Source organism: Echinops telfairi, unplaced genomic scaffold (genome assembly GCF_000313985.2).
Source record: "Echinops telfairi isolate 266 unplaced genomic scaffold, ASM31398v2 ScPeMD7_21;HRSCAF=78, whole genome shotgun sequence".
In the NCBI taxonomy this organism is placed as follows: Eukaryota; Metazoa; Chordata; class Mammalia; order Afrosoricida; family Tenrecidae; genus Echinops; species Echinops telfairi.
In genome coordinates this window covers 13,524,245-13,545,000 of record NW_022103918.1, presented here as the reverse complement: position 1 = coordinate 13,545,000, position 20,756 = coordinate 13,524,245, and the positions used below count along the sequence as shown (strand labels likewise).

At 38.1% G+C, this 20,756-nt stretch overlaps 1 protein-coding gene across 1 annotated transcript in view; it reads left to right on the top strand.

The window, feature by feature from the left end:
- Positions 1–18,877, top strand: part of LOC123521498 (inositol 1,4,5-trisphosphate receptor type 2-like) — a 31,574-nt gene extending 12,697 nt beyond the window's left edge. Inside the window, exons 2-4 of the mRNA XM_045288398.1 lie at positions 8,205–8,395; positions 13,067–13,209; positions 18,381–18,877. Of these exons, the coding sequence (XP_045144333.1) occupies positions 8,264–8,395; positions 13,067–13,209; positions 18,381–18,519 (414 nt within the window). The 5' untranslated portion in view covers positions 8,205–8,263 and the 3' untranslated portion in view covers positions 18,520–18,877. The remainder of the gene's footprint in view (positions 1–8,204; positions 8,396–13,066; positions 13,210–18,380) is intronic.
- The last annotated feature ends 1,879 nt before the right edge of the window (positions 18,878–20,756 follow it).

The following is a 20,756-nucleotide window of genomic DNA, read 5'->3' as shown; positions in this document are numbered from 1 at the left end:
ATCAAGGATTCATGAGGGTGGGAGGTGGAAAAATGAGGAGCTTATATCAAGAGCTCAAGTAGAAAATATTTTGGAAATATTTGGAAATGATGATGGCAACATATGTACAAATATGCTTGATACAATTGATGTATGGAATGTTAAAAGAGCTGTAAGAGCCCCCAGTGATTAAAATGATTTAGTCCCCAATGGTTAAAACAATTAAAAAATTAAATAAATAAATATGTGTCTGCTCATTTTCACTCAGTGAGATAAATGAATGCTTGTTGTCGATGAGGGCAGATATGGATGAGGACCCTGGCAATAAATGTGCATCATGGTGCTCGCTGAGGCAGGACAGATGCACACATCAAGGCCATGTGAATTTTTAGCTGTGCTTGGACACCCACTTTTCCTCAGTTTACTCATTCACGTAAAATACAATAGCATATGGTAGAAAGTACTTTGAGGAAAACTGTCCAAGAATTATTTCCACATTATTTCACTTGCAAAAGGATTGTGCTCCATGTGTTGTGTAACCTTCACATGATTTGGGGGATTAATGTTGGGTATGTCGTTGGCAGCAAATCTTATTTGCAAATGGAAATTCTGTAAAAGATCTGTTACAAATGGTTTGAAGAAGGAATAAGTATGTTTAAGCCAATTGCTCCAAAATGTTTTGAACATGTAGCAATATTAACCTTTTGGGAAGAGAGATTCAGTCTCTTTTAAACAAATGTATCTACATTAACAAATGTATCTACTAGTATCTAGTGGACTGTATAAAGACATTCTGTACTCCAGTAATAATAGTTTTGAAAACTCCATGATTACTTTTAAATCTGAAGAAGTTACAAGATTGGAAAAACTCTGATCAAATTAATTATTTTCTTAATTAACCTGTTATATTTCCTCATGGCATGAAAGACATTATTTGAGTTGTTTGGAGATATTCAGTCTGTCAAATCACATTTTCTGAACTCAATGAATTCCCGACATATTGGGGTAAAATATAATATGAGGGGTGTGACAGGGCTTCAAAAATTTGTGGAAAATGGAACAAAAAGACAATGGACTTTTTCCACAAACTTTTGGAAGCACCCTCGTGTACGTAAAAAGAACAGAGTAGAAGATACAGACTAAGTGTCTAATCTTTTATGAAGTTCTAGAGCTTGATATAATTTATAGATCGCAGCAGGTACTTAAGGAATATTTTTTTTGCATGGATACAAGATATAAATAGGAAGAGTTAAAAAAAAAGCCCATACACAGAATGAATATCTACCCTTGTCACTGCATAGTATGTCAATGTGTGATGCCCTAGTTTGTTTCACCCTGTTGTGTATTTGTGCAGTTGCTAATCACTTTATATATGAGGGAGAATATAACTAGGGTAGAGAATGCACCTAGGAGTAGAATTTCTAGATTAATTTTCTTTGTCAGATACAGCCCTGTAAAATGATGTTTAGGTAGCTTCTAACTCCTCTGACTTCTTAAGGGGGAAGGAGAATTAAACCCAACATGACCTTGAATTGTCAGGGCGATTGCCTATGTGGCGGAGGTCAGGTTTTACCCTCCAACCTTTTAACCAATTCTAATACCAACCATCCCTCCCACGGAACTCACTACGTGTCTGCTGGGTTCTATAATTCATTTCAATGGCCTCTCAGATCTCATAGACAATACTCAAAATTATGGGGATTATTAGGGACTGTAATAGATGATAATTCAGGTTCAGAAATGCTCAGAATGCAGTTCTTCCAGGCAGGGCAGTCTCTTCTCAGTCATGCTAACAGGCATGACACAATTGGGTCCTCGCCCTCTCAGCCGCACAACTTTTTGATCTCTGCCCTGCTCAAAGAATGTTATGAAGCTCCTTTATCATCACCCATAATTTCCCCATGGGTACTCCATTTCACTGGCTGTCACAGCTGGAAAGAAATCAGCACTAACTCCATGGGCCACTCAGCAAAACTAGCTCCCCCAATTAAGTGCAGATGCTATATCTTTTGATAGCTGGGCACCATCAGCTTTCTTCACCATGTTTGCTTATGCACCCACTTTGTCTTTGGCAAGCCTGTCGGGAAGGTGAGCATCATGGAATGCCAATTTAGTAGAACAAAGTCTTCTTGCATTGAGGGAGTACTTGAGTGGAGGCCCAATGAAGGACTCAGTTTTTACCAGATGACTAGTCGGGTGTGCCAGTACTAGTTCTGGACTAACGTATAAAATTTCTATTTGTTATTTTATTTGGGGATTAATTAAAGATCAACGTAGTATAGTTCTAAATAGGAAAGATAACATTTAATAGCGTTAATGGGTACAACACCCATGCTGCAGCACGGATTTATTCTGCCTACTGCAGCATAACACAGAAAGACACCGCTCCCTGCCCACCCCATTGCTGTCTTCCTGTGCACCATTGTTCCTGTTCTTGCGGGCTTCTTTAGGAGGGCTTGACAACCAGCCAAGTTTCCCAATTAATGCTTCCACTGGAAGTTGCCTTTTCCCCTGTCAGTTGATCTATTCCTTGCCTGGCACCTATCGCTGCTGCACTATGCATGTTCTCCGACTTCTCGTTCTGGCAAATAACATCAGTAATTCCATCTAATTAAAACATTTCACATAATATGCAAAATTTAATGAATAATAACTCAAAATAGATTCCAATAACTTTTTGAAATCACTGTGAAGATTTGTCATATTCTGAGAATTTCCAGGAATTATAAGCCTAATTAGTAGGTTTGCCGAATAATCAAAATACCTGTGAGTAGAGCTATCTTATGTTGGAGAGCCAGCTATCTCTTTAGGCAGAGCTCTGTAAAAGATAAATGCATCTGTAACAACCTGCCCTTTCTCCTTTTTCTCTTTTAAGTTTATATACTTATTCTCTGACAACATATCTTTAACAAGGTAAGATCTCAATTGCATTCTAACTTAGATATGAAGCAGGAACATTTTTTTTAACATTTTAAACGTCAGCAGGCTATAGTAAACTCATTAGCCTTTTCTTAGTGAGGGAAAAAGGAGGTGGGGCATAACTTAATCACAAGATATGTCTCGAATTTCATATTTCCACATGCTAGTTCTATTGGAATTTTTCTACTTAAAAATAAAGTAAGTGGAGTTAAGATCCTATTTGGGTTGTGTGTTAAAAAATGTTCTAATTATTAACATCTAGGTGAGATCATGAAGTAAAACTTTTCTTAGACATGCGTTTTCACTTTAAAGTTCAAACAATATTTGGAGAGTTCAATTAGCATGGTCAATTTTGCTTTCAAATTAAAATAGTGACAGCATTGTGAATCTATTTCTGTAGGTTGTGTCTTAAAAGGTATTCAGATTTTTAAATCTGCTTGGAAAAGAACTCTATCATTAGCTACACAAACCTTCTTTTAAAAAAAACCCCAAACCCCTTAAAGTTCCTTTTCCCCTAATTGTCCACTTTCCTTCATTGTCTAGAAATGGTGATTCTGCCCTCGGCTAGAGTTTACCTTGAGGTGTAACATAGCAATGTATTTTACCCACCAAATTCATATTATGCCGTTTCTGCTTAGATAGGAGGCTAGATAATAACAATTAAAGTGGCATACTTTGGGGGCGACAAAAAAACCTTTCAGCAAAGTTTAAGATAGGCCCCTGAGCCCTGGCTTGTCCACAGCTGCCCCTGGAGGAAAATGGAGTGGCAGTAATTCACAGGAACATCTGTGGGCGGGCGACACTTTGTGACCTCACTCAGGATGGCTGCAACCCTAAGAATAACAGAGGTGCTGCTGCCGTTTAAAGAAAGTTCCATGGGCGTCAGTAGAAAAGTATTCAGTTAGCAGTTCTTCGTGTAAGTCATATTCATAGCAACAACACTTCTGTTTCAGTTCCCTCTAATGTTCCACATTCTTAAAACCCACTGCCACCCAGTTGATGCCACCTCGTCACTACCCCAGGGACAGGGTCGGACAGCTCCGTCGGGTTTCTGCAAGGGCATCTTTAGGGAAGCAGTCTCTATCTTCCTCCCACAGAGCAGTTGATGGGTTTGAATCATTGACCACGTCGTTCCTAGCCCAGTGCTTAACCTGCTAGACCCACAGAGCACTTTGGAGATCCCCAAATGAGATCTACTTCCCAGTCCCCAGTGTCTAGGGATTTCTCAGTAAATGAAGTGAACGTGGATTTGTTTGTGTTTATTTACTAATCTCTCCCGGACAGGTTTACATTTTTTCACCACATTAAAGATTCTGCGCCTCCATATGCTGACTTCTGTCTCCCCCTCTGTAGCCCTGTCCTCCAGGGTCAAAGGCTGTTTTCAAAATTATGATTCCTGATAGACAGTAAGCTAGGGAAGCAGGGGCTTGCGTGTGATTGTTTATTAATATGTTGCAGTAGTTTCATGTGCTCACATGACTGTTCACAATAGATTAGCAAGTAAGCACGAAATAGCACATGCTTACCTAGATTATTGGGTAATCCATCTCTACCAGATTTCCTCTCCCATTTCAACATGGGCAGAAACTTTGTTTATAAAAGGTTTTCAGCAACATCAAAGATTACAATCCTTTTTTGGTTTAGAAAATAACACGTTAGTAGCATGGTTCTTGACTGTTTAGAGCAAACCCAGGAAGAAGCCAGGAAAGGACTAACGTTTTGCCAGGATTTGATCATGGTGCAGAATTAAGTGTTTAGCACCCTATGCAGCTTGGCTGTGGGGAGGCATCTGCCCTTCTGAAGCGGTGTGGCTGTGGTGCTGCTGTGGGTGATTGACACCCGCCGAGACGATGCTTTGGAAAAGGAAAATTTAGCATGAATGCTAGGAAATTGCTCACTACTTCGTTGAATCTGGGAAGTGGTGCAAGTGTTTAGGGTTGCCTCTGAGCTACTATTATTTGTGTAAAACCAGCTAGAGCACGTGTTTATATAAGGGCTGATTTTCCTATCGGTAGCTAAACTGGTTTATCTTCAAAGGCATTTTTTCAGCATCTTTCAGCGTCTAAGAATTTTCAGCAGCAGCAAGAGGCATGCTGTTCCTTTCCTGTCGTTCTTTAAAGGCCCTCTCCCTCCTACCCTTCTTTCCCCCAGACCTGTCTCATTCCTTTTTAGGCTTTCCTGCCTATTTTCATTCATTTCAAGACAGTCGTCTGGTGACTGTAATGACTTTTATGCCTCTGTTTTGTGACTTAGCAGTTCTAAACCATATCTATCTACTTCCCATTATGAAAAATAAGGAAATTAATGCAATTTCCCTCATTTAAACCTCTTCTCTTCCCACGCTGTATTTTCAGTATTGCTTAATATATTGTTGTTTTTACGTTGCTATGGTTTTGCGATATTTTCCTTCTGTGAAGTAGAATGAAAACTTGTCTTCTTGGTTGATAACAACTGGAAACATAAATGATGAGGACACATGGTCTTATGCTGTATAGACAGTTTTCATGGTAACCCCATTATAGACCAAAACATTATAGACCAAAACAAAGATTAAACTTTCCAACAGAAAGAGAATATTTCAGCTGTTACTCTCTAATGGGTCCACAGATTCATATTGAATTACTGCTTTTTTTTGTATTCATGGCACCCTCTTCTTGAATTCCTGTTTGTCCATTTTTGGAGTCAGTTTTTCCTAGGTGAATCAGGGATGTGTTTTTGAGTCTCTCCATGCGCTAGAGTGCCTTTATTCTGGAATCACAGTCAGATGGACACAGACTTCTAATTTTAAAGTACTTTACCCCTCGAACTTTAACGATAGTCCACCGTCTTCCAGCATCCAGTGCTAATGACAGAAAGGCAGCTGTCATCCTGATTTCTGAAAGGAAACATTTTCTCTCAGGACCTGCTTGTGATTCTCTCTTTGTGGTTGGCATTTAAGTTTTTACAAGAATACAGCAAAAATATGTGTATCTTGTTTCACACAAAGTGGGCCTTTTAATCTGGAGTTTACATCTTTCTTCAGATGAAGGAAATTTTTTTTCCTTTCTATTCTTCATGATTTTTTTTCTTTCATGTCTCTGCTAGTCCATTCTGGAATTTATTTCTGTTGGATAATCTCTGCACTTTCTTTTCTAATTTAATCTTTTATATTCTTGATGATTCTTTGACTTTTTCTTTCTTTCTTCCAGATCCACAATTTTATCTTTGATTCTTTCTCTTCTCTCTTTATTCAGCCAAGTTTTAAGTCTTTATTTTTGCAATGATATTTGAATTTCTAAGAATTATTTTCTGATATTCTTATTTCCCCAATACAGTATCAGCTACATTCTCTGAGAACAATACTTACAATAATTTCAGCATTTAAAAAATTTCCTTGAGCCTTCGGTGGTTTTCTCGGGGTGAGTTATTCTTAATATTTCTTAGTTTCCCTGTGATTCTTGATAGTGTGGTCATAATTAGGAAGATGTATGTAATGACTGTCTTGGGCAGTAGGCATGGGTTTCTTTTGCATTTCTGAGAATCCATTTCTCCACCAGAATTCTGTAAAGAATAGTACAAACACTGGGTTCTGGGTAAGGAGCTGAACAAATGCAGGCCTTTCTATAAGGGGGTGGTGTGGTGTGTGTGTGTGTAATACGGAGCACTTGGCTCAGGGACTGGACCTTTCATATGTTCTTGGTCTTTGCTGGCGCTGCCTTTCCTCTTTGCCCATGCCACCTCTATCTGATGAGGAGCTGTGAAACTTACCCAAACTTTGCTCAGATTCTCTGCCAAGTCCTGACACCTTTATTTGGCATTCTCTTCAGGCAGGTATTCCACTCTCTTAGAAGAACATTTCTCTCACTTTATCCTCTGGGGAGAAACAGTGCTGCCAACTACTCTACTTTGCTGGTCAGACAGGGGCGGGCTCTAACTCCCAGCTATCCAGATGCTAGGCTTTAATGTGTTGCGCAGGTGATTCCCAAAATCCTACTGCCACTCAGTACTGGGAAGATCTTTTCTGACTCTAATATCTTCTGCGGCAGTTTCTTCTGTTCCTTCGTTGATGGGCTAATCCCATCTTCATCCTTTCTGGCAAAAACACCTCAACATTCCTATCTGGTTATGACAGGCATTCTTGTTTCCAGTCTGTTAAAATATAAATTTCTAGGGAAAAAGGTTTGTTATGTGTGGCATAACTTAAGTATGTTATTTTTAAGACTTTGTGTTTTTCATTTCTATTTCAGATTTTTACCACAGGCCATTTCACAGGTGCATGTCACACAAAAACACACATGCACACCACTACTTAAATTAATGAATAGAGAGACAGGATTTTATCATGTGCTTTCAGTCTGTCTTTTAATTTTCTTTGGCAACTGGGCAGGTATTAATATCCATGGTTGTTACACAATATGCTTCCAGATGTATATGCTGTATCAAGTGTGTTTAAAGGACTAATCATCAAGAGATCAAATACGTTCTTGAATGTGTAGTGAACCATTTTACTAATTGGTATAAAAACTGACATATTTTCAGGCATAATGATTTTGAATTTATATAAAACAATATCATGGCAGAATGTGAACATGTGATGTTTCTCTTTTAATTGTTCATTTTTACAGTTGTTTTAGTAATGTGATTCTTAGTCATTTAGTCTTGATATGTTAGACATTCCACAATAGACGACTTTCAGCATACAATGCTCTCTTCTTTATAGTTCAGGAGGGTAGAAGTCTATTTCAGAACAATAAGACTAAGGAAACTCTCCCGTTCGGGGGCGGGGGGCTGTCACCCTTCAAATTCCGTGGGCCCAGCCTTCCTTAGAGGTCTCTGTGTCGTGGTAGTGGTATTCCCTCGATTCTCAGTGCAGGGACCCTGGTTTCCAAGAACATGTTCTACTCTGTGCTTTTCTTTCACTGTGGTCAGTAAAACGAGACTCCCTGCCCTCAAGTTGCATCTGACAGCTAGCTGCTCTACAGGGCAGGATAGCATTGCCTCTGTGGGTTTCTTGACTGTCACTCATTATGGGAGTAAGTAGAGAGTTGCATCTTTCTCCTATGGAGTAGATGGTGGTTTTGACAGGCTGATCATGTGGGTTCGCACCTACCTCGTAACTATGCCACCAGGGCTGCTTCTGTAATCCCCTTACAGAGTTGGGTAATCATCTGAGATCAGAGGATGATTACATCAACACATTACTGCGAAGTCACTGAGAATCACGGCCCAGACTAGTTGACTTATACTTTTGAGGAACACGATTCAATCTATGATATTGGGTAAGAAATCAAATGAAAGGGAAATTACTCTGGATCTTTCTTTTTCAGCCAAGAACCGTGGAATTGCCATTCCAGTGGATTTGGACAGCCAAGTCAATACTCTCTTCATGAAGAGCCATTCCAACATGGTACAACGAGCAGCGATGGGCTGGAGGTTATCTGCTCGCTGTGGCCCACGCTTTAAAGAGGCTCTCGGAGGGCCTGCCTGGGATTATAGGAATATAATTGAGAAGCTACAGGTATGACGAGACAAGGAAAAACATTAATATTTTCTGAAGGTTATATTGCAAAATATATAATCATACACACACAAAAAGTGGTTGAAAAATGTAAAATGCTAATTGGGGTACAAGCATCACTCTCCCAACTACCTTTACCTTAATTTAATAGCATAGCTTCCAGGTAGGTGTTTTATTTTCTTTTAAAAATTATTTTGCATTATATAATATTTTCAGATTATATGATAGTGTAGCTTAACATTAAAATGATAGTTTGTATATCAATAAAAATTTAGTAAAATATTTTGTCACTAAAGTTTGTATAATGAGTGAAATATTTATGAATTTGCTTCAACTTTCCTTTATGTAGTATCCTATCCTTTTCTTTAGACACAGTATTTCAAGCACTATTACTCCCAAACCACTTGCGTAGTACTCCACCCATGCTTTTGAACTCTGCCTTCTGGTACATTGTGTACTATTCAGAGAAAAGAAGTGTGTAATTGGGAGAATATCTTCTGGATGAAAGGGAGGGCATTTTTGTCCTAGAGAGTAGTCAAGAATAAACTGAGGAAATATGAAATATTGCTAGGGGTCACATGCAGATTAATTGGCTGAGGTTCAGAATTTTAATAGAAGAGCGTTGTGATACATTCATATTAATGAGAGAAATTAGGTCCAGATAGGATAGGAAAGTTGAATCATTAAACATTTGGTGGGGACGTGAAAAGATGAGTAATTAGTTTTTTGTTTGTAGAATAGGATTATCAGAGAGAGACTAGGGAAGGGCATATTAGTTAGAACTTACTAAAGACATCAGTCTGGGAGATAGTGGTATGAATGAAATATTGCAGACAATAATGAATGCAGCGTCAATAGACATGGTGGCTCTTGGATGGAAATAGAGGGACTTGAAGGGTGTTTAACGTACTCTGATGATGGGAGACAAAATTATATTATTAAGACTACTCTGGGGGGTAGGGGTGGGGTTGGGGGGAGGGGAAAAAAGACTACTCTCAGAAGAAAGCAAAAGACTATTGTCGGAGGAAGGAAGAGCAGGCAATGATATAGTATGATTGTGATCATTGAACGTATGCTAAATCAGGTTGGCATATTGACATCCAGCTATCTTATAGACAGACTGCTGAATATGTTGGAACTTAAGTCTATATTTGGGAGTAATATTTAAAATGAGGACAAAGGATGGTATTGGTACAAGAGTTAGTATAACAGGGAACAAAAAACACCTGTGAGAGGTCAGGAATGGACAACGGTCCAAACGGGAGAGTAGAGAAGTAGGATCAGAAAGGAGAGGATTTGAGTTTTGAGCATCAAGGGAGTAGAACGTTTCAGTAAGGATTAGTTCATGGTGGTTTCAATCAGCCCAGAAAAAGTATACCTTAGACTTCTCTGCCCACACTGTTGGCAGCCCACTCATTAAACAGATACTTATCTAGGGAATGCTCCATGGCATCCTGTATCGCTGAAGATAGAGTCCAGGGCAAGACAGACAGTCTGTGCTTTCATGGAACTTACATGTTAATAGCATATTACATACAAGAGATGGTGATGGAGAGTAAAATCTGCTGTGTCGGTAAAATAAAGCAGAGTAGCATAGTGAAGAATTGCTGGGTATCGATCCTATAGTGAGAGCCATTAAAGATGAGGTGTTACTTGAGCTGAGACTTGAATCATGAAATTAAATCATTTAGACAAAGCTCTTAAGACAGTGAGTTTGAGGGAGAGGAACCAGTAATTGCAAAGGTTTTGGATGGGAAGTAAGTCAGTGGATTTGAGGAACCAAGAGAAGCCAAGGAGCGGTGGAGTTTAGTAAGCAAAGTGGGAGACTATTATGAGATAGGTAGGCATACCATATCATATGCATGATAGGCATATGGATTTTATTCTACATATGATACTAAAGCTTTGCAGATTTTAAGCAATGGTCCATGCTGGAGACCAATCCAAAACTTATTATCAGTGAGTTGATTCTGACATATAACTCAGGTAAAACGTGGTGGTGTCTTGCCTAAGGAGTAAGATCAAGAAAGTAGGTGAATTTCAGCTATTTGTGTTATTTGAATGTAGAGCCAACAGGACATGGTGGTTGTATGAGTTATGGGTTATGGAAAGAAAACACATGGGTGACTCTGGGTTTGATCTGACGATATCAGTTGCGAACGTAGGAAAGAATGTGGGAGAAAGATTTGAGGGAAAGTTGGAAGTTAGGCTTCTCTTTGGAAAAGTTTGAGTTCAGATTTCAGAAATCCAAAAGGATGTGGCAACTAGTTCATTGGATATTTGAGCCTAGAAATTTTTGAGAAGATGTCAAGTTGAAGATATAAATTTGGAAGTTTCCAGCATTTAAAACAAAATCACTTCCATTAAGTCGAATATGACTCACAGCAACATAAAACAGCAGAACTGCTTTTGTGGCTTTTTGAGATGTAAAATCTCCTGAGACTGGAAATTATTGCAGGAGCAGGCAGCCTAGTCTTTTCCTCTGGGCGAAACGGGTGGATTCAGACTGCTGACCTTGTGGTTTGCAGCACCAGGTTTATTGAGGCCTTGATTAAGTTAATGCTATAGAATTGAATGGGTGCCCTCAGACCGGAAGAAGACTAAGAACTACCAGGAGTTGGTGAAGAATGGTTAGGACATAGGTGGAAAAGACAGAAAAAATGTGTTGTTACAAAAGTGAAGATCTGAAAGGTTTTCAAGATGAGACACAAAAGTGTACAATGCATAATAGTAGATGAATAAGGCAAAGATGAAAATGTATCCCCTGAATTTGTCATGAGGATGGTCATTGCAGCCAACAAGTATTCAATAATAAGGATTAATAACATTTATTAATAAGTAGCCAATATGTGTTAAGGACAGGTGTATGGATTTAAATGTAATCTCTATTAGCAAGCCCACATAATTTGTGTGCTATATGTGGTGGGAGCTAAGACCTAGAGAGATTGTTGCTCTGTGATTAAAATACGGCATGAAGGCAGGGTTTACGTTATAGGAACCAATCATAATTTGTTGAGTAAATGAAATGAAAACAAAAGGTTACGTGAACATTAAGTACAGCTTTTTTTTTCAAGCTACCACCAGTTGCTATTGAGTTGGTTTAGGATCATAGAAACTGCATGTGTGTCAGAGAAGATTTATGATCCATAACAGTTTTTAATAACTGATTTTTTGGAAAGAGATTTTTAGCATCTTACCTCTGAGATACTCTTTGGTATATTTGAACAGCCCACCTTTTGGGTTGGGATAATCAAGAGTGTTAATTGTTGGCATTTCCCAGAGGTTCTAGGCAGGGCCATTTTATTAAATATCACATTTGATAATCGCATCTTCCCATCTTTATGTCAGATCTAGCTTACCCTTTTGTGTTATTTTATTCCTGATAGTCTCTTTTAATTGTCATTAGAAATTTCTTAAAAAACTATTTTAGAGCAGTTGAAGTACAAATGACCACTTTGGCTAACAGAGAAATAAAGAGTTATATGTGAGTTAAGGCCTGAAATCCACCTATGAGAAATTATGAGAGGTGATATTCTCATCCTTATTGCTGTAGCTAAGAGAAACTTGTTAAAATCGATAAATAAATTGTTGATGTATGTGTTGTTTTCCTAGAATCACTATTTTAAAAGAAAAAAGGAGTATTTTAATCTTTCAGGGATGGTCAGTAAATTAGCATTGCCTAATTTTAGAAGCATATCAGTGAGGATGCTTTCAGTGATCATTAACAGTGTTCAACTAAAAGTGGCTTAAACAATAAGGAATATATCTCTCCAGATTGCAAAAGTGCTACAGTTGAGGTTCTTCCATCGTTCATTAATTCAGCCACGTAATGAGATAAGGACGCTAGTGCTCTTATTTGTTGACTTTCACGTGGATAGGCTGTCTCAAATTTTGGATCATATCTTCACGTTGCCTTGAAAGTAGTAAGTAGTTGTGAAAAATATTCGCTCTCGCTCTCGCTCACTCTCACTCTCACTCACCACCGTCACATAATCATGCCTGTAGGAATTGCTGTAGGGAAATAGAATGATCATGACTGGATTAAAGTCATCAGTCTCTACGTAAAAAGTTGAGAGGATTCACCATCCCTGACTCTGAAAATTTAATTATAAGAAACAGCATTGTGATTCTGTTAGCAAGGAAGCAGTAGAAAAAAGGTTATGGAGCAAGTGGACAATCTCAAAAAAGTATAGTTTGACATACTATTAAATTTAATTGATCTCTGTACAGTACTAACTGCTTCAAATAATTTATCAATGAATTCCACATGTGAAGAAATTGTTTTGAGTGACCAGTGGCACATATGAAATCTGTATTTTAACTGTCCCAATTTGTTTCCATTTGAAGAATACTGTCACGCATCCTTTGCCATCATAGGCACTGTAGAACCTCTACCAATGGCTTTACTGACCTTGCTTCTTTGTGGATAAACAAATATCTCTAGAAATCAAATTGCTAAACATTCCTCCTTAATTCATAGATGAAAGAACTGAGAAAGAGGAAATGTGTGTACCTAAAGTGACTATACTTACAGCCCAAGATTCAGTAACATGGGAGGGGAAGGGATGTCTTCTCTGAAATTCTCTTGTCTCTTTCCTGGTTCATTTTCTTAAGTTTGTCATTTCTCCAAAAGGCAAACTCGGACGGAAAGTCTTCTGCTCTGTTCCGTAGGATGTAGTGGCCTCCCTGGAGCAGCAGTTCAGCCCAATGATGCAGGCGGAGTTCTCCGTGTTGGTCGATGTGTTGTACAGTCCAGAGCTGCTGTTCCCCGAGGGAAGCGATGCCAGGATAAGATGCGGGGCCTTCATGTCCAAGTAAGTGGGGAGAACTTGAGATTTGGCCAGTGCCTCCCAACTGAGAGGCCTGCACCATTCTGGAGTTTTATTCTGTTGATGCATAATGACCATTTATAAAGGATATCAAATGTCGTAAATCCACTCTAAGAAGTAAAATTTAAGGTAATTAATTTGAGGGATTGTAAATTTTATTTTCACGAAGATCAAGTTATTGTATTTTACTAAAATGTACTGAAATTGAAGTGTGTCTTTTTGGGGTACAGGTATCATACAGAGTAATCTTTTTGTTCTCATGTCTTACTAAAATGATATGGTATGCTATTTTAAAAGATTCCTGCTTCTGTCATTGACTTTCATTAGTATCAAGAAAAAGGAAAGAAAGCTAACACGGATTGAGGTCTTTCTGTGTATGTTACTGTTTTGTGTGTTCACTCTGATTGTATGTAATCTGCCCACTCCCCTTGGGGGATGCAGGGGCAGCTCCACGGTGCGGATGAGAGGCTGCAGCCAGGTGTGCTGCAGGGAAAGAGCTATGGAGTCTCAGACTTAGGACCCAGTCTTTTAGTTACTGCTCTTTCATTTACTTAAGGTTTCTCTTTTAAACATATTTTTGTGTGCAGCTATCAGATCTGTTGGAGCTAATATATCTACCTTAGGATATATTTGTTTGAATGGGAAGTGACAAATGATCAAGGAAGATCTATAAGTATAAATAGCTTTGAGGAAAACCATCCCACCGTCTGATCTCTTCCACTCTCCCTTGTTCTCTGTCCTCTGCTTCATCTTTCCCGTGGGCATTTGTGCTTTTTCACATATCATGGAGGTCTTTTAGAACAGTGGTGGTCTGTTTATTATAAAACAAATCCAAGATCTTCAGTGTAATATTCCATTCTCTACTTGTCACGCCTAACTTGTACGTTCTTTTATTCTATGTGGCAATCGGTGTACTACGTTAAGTAAAAAAGCATTGCTACAAAAATAATAGAAACCTCTATTAAACACAACTGTAAAATGTGAGAGAAAAGAGATGGGGCTTTCTACTCCCAGAAACAGTCACAGGCTCAGAAATTCCTGGAACAGTTCCGCTCGGGCCACAGGGCCTCTATGAGTTGGCATCAATTCAGTGGTATTGCCTTTAAAAAAAAAAAATCAGGATGTGAAGGTATTGCTTCTTGATCTATCCTCCATCCAGATCGATGCACTTCTGAATGTGGCATTGCCCTCTCTAACTGTGCCTGAAGCATTCTGCACTCTTCTATTAACCCCGTGTCAGAATGGCAGTCTTCACAGCCTCAAGGGACTCGATTTGGGTTCCTTTCCTATGGATTCGGAGTTTGGGGAACAGAAAAGTCAGAAGGGGAAGATTAGGCCTGCAGGGTGGATTGGGTAATGCTTCCTAAGTCAGTCTCACAGGACATCCTTTGGTGCCCTCAAAGAATGAGCAGGTGCGTTGTCAGGATGGAAACAAATTCCTCAGTACACATTTTTGACTTTTTTCCTCATTGGTGCAAAAACATTTTTTTTTTCCTTAAAGCTTCGCTCTCAGAGGCCCCTGTATTTTCCCACGACCTTCAAGAAAATCTATCAAATCACCCCTTCAAAATCTTCAAAAACACTAATCATCTTCTTCAGAGGTCTGTCTTTACCAACTTCAGCTACTTAAAAGCAATCAGGCATACAATCAAGTTGTGTTTATGATTACTAGTGAGAGGAATAAGTGTACAAAAAGAAAGACGCAACCTACTGCCGTTGGGTTGAGTGTGACTCTTAGTGGCCCTTCCGGCGGAGGAGAACCACCTCTTGTTCTAAGACTTGAAGTTTTTATGAAAGCAGGCCACCTGATCTTTCACTCAGAAACTGGCGGGCTCAAACTGCTGACCTTGTGATTAGCAGCTCAGTGCACAGTCCACTACATCACCGGAGCTCCGCAAAGGAGGATGCCTAGTTAGAACAGATGGCGTTACTGATAAAAAAATGTCTCAGATAGCATGATAAGAGTTTTGTAAGATAAACAACTTATTCATTGAAAATCCCTTTACAAACAACAGAACTGGGAATACACACATGGAACATATCTAATGGAATATGCAGGAATCAATTATAGTACATTTGTGGAAAGAGATGATGGAGAAATTCAATATCAACTGTGAAACTAGGCCAGGGGCCAACTGTAGAACCAACTGTCAATTATTTGCATATAAGTTCCAGTTGAAATTGAAGAAAATGAAAACACATCTATCATAGTCACCCCATGAATAGACTTGATGCATTGAACCTAATGACCTAAGACCAAATGAGTTGTGGGATGATGTCAAGGACATAATATGAGGAGGGTTTAAAAAGTTCATGGAAAAATGGAATTTAAAGATAATGAAAATTTTCCACAAACTTTCTGAAGCCCCCTAAGAGGAACAGAAGAGAATATTAGAAGAGACTCTGAAACTTTCTCTTGAGCATTGAATATGAAAAGTTAATGGTAGAAATGATGAATTACCATAAATACTCGAGGATAAGCCGACCAGAATATCAGCCGAGGCACCTAATGTTACCACAAAAACTGCATTAAAAATGTGCTGAAAAACTCGACTTACACACAGGTATATACGGTAATAGAACTGAACAGTAGGTGTTCAAGGGCAGCTGGAGAACACAAAATCAACTATAATGAAATGTACTTTTCTAACCTGGAGTTAGAAAACGCCCTAAACCTCTGACAGATCCCTGTCAATGTACTGCTGCAAACATATCTGGACAATCTTCAGCAAAATTCTACCTTCACCTGATTGCAGCGATATAGTTCTAGAATGTGAGCATTCTGTTGGGTGACCTGTCATTGGAAGGGGTAAAAATATGGTTCTTTTCTGCTCAGTTGGCTAAGTACCTGTCTTCCAATTTCCTGACATAGATGAGCAAGTACTTCCAGTGCCTCATGAGCCTGTTGAAGCATTTCATTTAGTATTCCATTAATTCCTGAAGCCTTGTTTTTGGGCAATGCTCTCAGTGAGGCTTGAACTTCTTCCTTCTACACTATGGGTGCGTGTTTGCTCATATGCTGCCTCTTGAAATGGTAGAGTATTGAACGGGTCTTTTTGATACAGTGACTGTGTATTCTTTCCATTTGACTTCATTATTTCTTCTATTTGCTTTAGCTATTCTGTAATTAAAGAACAAATTTCAGAGTCTCTTCTGATATCCATTTTGATTTTTTTTTTCTTTTCCTTTTTTTGTTTTCTTCATGAATGATGTTCTTGATGTCTGCCCACGGCTCTTTAGGTCTTCTGTCATTAGCTGTGTGGATCTTAGCAAATTATGGTAATGTTACAAAGAATGGGAATTCTAGAACACTTCATTGTGCTCTTGTGAACCAAGAGACAGTTGTTTGAACAGAAGGAGGGGATACTACATTTTGTTAAACCTAAGAAGATGTGTCAGAGTTTATACTTTCATGGTAATGATACAGTGTGTAACTCACTACATTACCAGGGCTTCCAGAGTATGTGGAGCCCAGGTGGCGTGCTGGGTTACAAGTGGAACTGTTAACTGTAAGGTTAGTTATTTGAAATCACCGGCTGCTCTGTGGAAAACCCACAGGGGCAGCTCCACGCTGTCATATCGGGTTACTGTGAGTTGGAATTGACTCAATGGCAGTGAGTCTTGGTGTACAATGTGTATGCTGAATAAATAATCTGGGAAGCTGACTTATATCCAGAAGAACACAGCATCAAGATTGGAGAAAGACTCATTAATAACCCATGATTTCTAGATGATACAGCTTCTCTTCCTGAAAGTTTAGAGGAAATGAAGCATCTACTGATGAAGATCAAAGACGACAGCCATCAATATGGATTATATTTGAATGTCAAGAAAAATAGTAATCCTTCCAATGCACCAACAACCAAGAACACGATAAATGGAGAAAAGATTGAACTTGTGAAGAATTTGATCTTTCTTGGATCCACAATTAATGCCTATGGAAGCTGTAATTTAGAAATAAAATTACTGTATTGCATTGGCAATCCTGCTTCAAAAGACCTCTTTGAAGTGATAAAAAGCAAATACTGTATGTTACTTTGAGAACTCAGGTGCCTCCCAGCCCAGGCATAGTATTTTTAATTGTCTTCCTCATATGAATGCAAACAATGAACAAAGGAGGCTGAAGAATTGATTGATGCCTCTCAATTTTAGCATTGATGAAGCACACTGACTATAATATCAACTCCCAGTAGAACAAACAAATCTGTCTTCCTAGAAGTACAGGCAGATCATGCTTTAGAAGAGCGAGTGAGCAAGTGCTTGGAGCGTGTTATCAGGGAGGGCCAGTTCCCGGAGAAGCCAGCATGCCGGCAAAGCACAAGATTAGAAAGAAAAAGGAAGTGCCTCGATGCGACGACGGGTTTTCATTCCGTTAGTCACTGGGTGGCTCGGAGTCTGAACTAACTCAAGGGCGCCTGGGAAGGGCAACGGAATCTACAGGGTGTTTCTGTAGCTGCACCCCCAACCTCTTCTACGGGAACCCCAGTGCAAAGAGTTCACCAGTATATGCTTGATTAGAGTTATTGCTGAAATTACAGTAAAAATAATAACTGGATAAACTATAACAATCTTCCTTCTTTCTTTCGTCCTCTTTTCTTGTATTCACATATCCTGCCTGTTTCTATCAGTTCTAGCAGTGAAAATAGCATTTCATTATTAATCAAAATTAATCTATTATGCTAAATTTTCTGTGTTATATAATACTAAAGTCATTACTGCTGAGTCAGTTCTGACTAATATTGATCCTCTTACAATTATATAAGATAGTATTGTAGATATTATAGTACAATACATATAGAATAATATATTGCAACAATATAGTAAAATGTAACATAATGTAAACATCCATTTTTTTCTACTAGTAAACTACTTCTAGGTAATAAGATGACATTACAGATACTATTTCGGTATGTTTTTAAATATATAGTTTCACGAAGGGAATGCTACCAGAATTTCAAATTGAAATAATACTTGTAAAAATAAAGAGGATACTTAACTGCACAAAATTTATAAATTGAACTGTAATTTTTAACTTTGAAAACATGTCTGGCTTACTATTATTGAGATGATAGCATGATATTTTTTTTTCCAGGTAGTCCGTATATAGTTTCAAGAGAAATCACTGTTCTGTTTACAGTTCAATGTTTTGCTTTAAGGTTGATTAACCACACAAAGAAACTAATGGAGAAAGAAGAAAAGCTTTGTATTAAAATTCTTCAGACATTACGAGAAATGTTGGAGAAGAAAGACAGCTTTGTGGAAGAGGTACTTTTTAAAAGTTATTTCAACATTTGAAAATGAAGTCGGATTTTCAGAGTACTGTGCCCGTTTAATATAAGAGTGTGTGTTATATGATTACTTGTATTATATTACATGTACTTACATGACTTCGTTATTTAAGTTTTGGCCCCTTTCCTCTTTCATATCTTACTTTGAATGGAGAAGGAACTAAGATTAGACTGGCCTCAGTATCTGGCTTATTTGATTTATTATATTTCACATTAGATATGTATATTTTTCTCAGCCTCGATGCACCAAATCATCTTATTTAACGATGAAGCATTATTTATATTTTATATACATTTCTGCTGCATCTTAGGAATGGTCTGTGCTTTCAAATATATATTGATTTAAAAATATCAACTGTATGTTAATGGAGATTTTCTTGATTGTGACAATGTTATAATAAAATACCAATTTTCATAAATAGAATAGTAATTTCATATTGTTATCTATATTAGTTTAAGTATTATACACATGGTTTTCAGGGAAATACCGATTTATAGATAATAATTGTCAGTCTTATTAAAACTGACAGCTCAGGTGCTCATTAAGAGATAGCTAGCAGCATGTTTAATACCCAAGGTGCTATACTTAAATATAAAATATAAATCTAGGGAAGTTTTTTAGCTAGCTATCTATACTTTTATGTTAGGTATCAAATCAAATTTGTATCCTGCATTTTAATAAAGTTTGGGTTAGTTTATACAAGTACCAATCACCTGATAACTTTAAAGTGAAGAGGATTTTATTTTTTTTATTTATTTACATATGTGCTATTTAATTCCAAAAATATTACTGTAGCACGTTTAAAAAATACATTTCTTTAGAAAAGAAATGCAATGGAACCTGGATATTAATAGAAAGGGCAATGTTTCAGAATACTCCACATGAATCAATTATTAGCTTCAGTAATAAAAATGGCTTTTGCTTTGTGTTAGTTCTTATCTTCTAAACTATAGATTAAAAACAAACTGTGAACGTATAAGTCGTTAATGCAATTTGAGCAAAATATTCTCAGACAGAGGAGTCAATAAAAATAGTGTTGCATTTGACTATAGGTATGCTTTTTAAAAATAGCAAATCAGTTCCCTTGGGATTTGTTGCTGTTTTTTTCTGATTCCTTGAAATATTACTGCAGATTGTTTGGTTTTGACTGGAATGCTAGATCCTAAAATAGAAAAAAATAGGGTAAACATAATTTATTTGTACTGTTTTTATTATTAATTAGGTAAGGATTTATATTTAAGATCATCACCTTTGTAGTGAACAGGTTACCTTACTCAACACTCCCCCCCATAGAGTGAACATACATTTTTGACAGAAGGATGATGTTTATGATAACAATAACTTGTGCTTAATGTGAGATACTTAGAAAGTCATCTAATTTTGTGTATAATTATTGATTTATTCTAAAGGGAAATGGAAAAAAATCAAGAAAGCTTTTAATTTGACTAGTCCAGAATATTTTAATGTATTCCAAACTGTGTGGAAATAAATCATGCTGGCCTCGGTGGTGTTCTTCCGACTGCCACTGGAGCTATCTAGTTCAGATTGGCTTTATCTTCTGTCTGGACACGTTTTGTTGTCCAAGTAGTACCTGAGATCCAAAACATGAATGAAGTATCATTCATGTAAGACAGGATGTGAATGCCAGTTCCCTTCAGGAGATAACCTTCCGAGAAAAGTGAAGTCTCGGAAGGCTAATTGGTATGTTAATCATTCTGCCATCTTACACATTAAAATGCTGGCGTTGACCCTGGTACTGGATATATGTGGATGGAGAACTCTAGAAGGGCCCCTGACAAGCTATGGGGCTCCTGCAGTAGTCTTGGCGAGAGGCCGTTGGTGCCTTTCAGAAGGCTTCTGAGGCTTTGTACTACCTTGGTGTCCAGCCCTCCATAATATTCTCTCTTGGTATCTTTCCCATCCATCGCTTGTCATCCATGAGGCCTCTGAAATTCATGTTACTTACTTAATGCACCTCAGGTTTTTCCTTCATGAACCTTGCTCTCTCTGCAGTCACTTCCCTCACTAAGATCCAAACATCAACTTTGTAAAGGAGATAATCAGTAACATGTTTCAGTTGTCCAGGGTCATTGTGTTCTCAATAGAAGTTATAAAAACCCTCTCTCTCTGGCTCTCATGACACTTCAGGGTGTGTGTGGGCACTCAGTCCAAGCTCCTTGTTTTACAGGTTGTACCACTGAGACCCAGAGAGGTCATGTGACTTTCTTGAGGCCGCAAAGCTC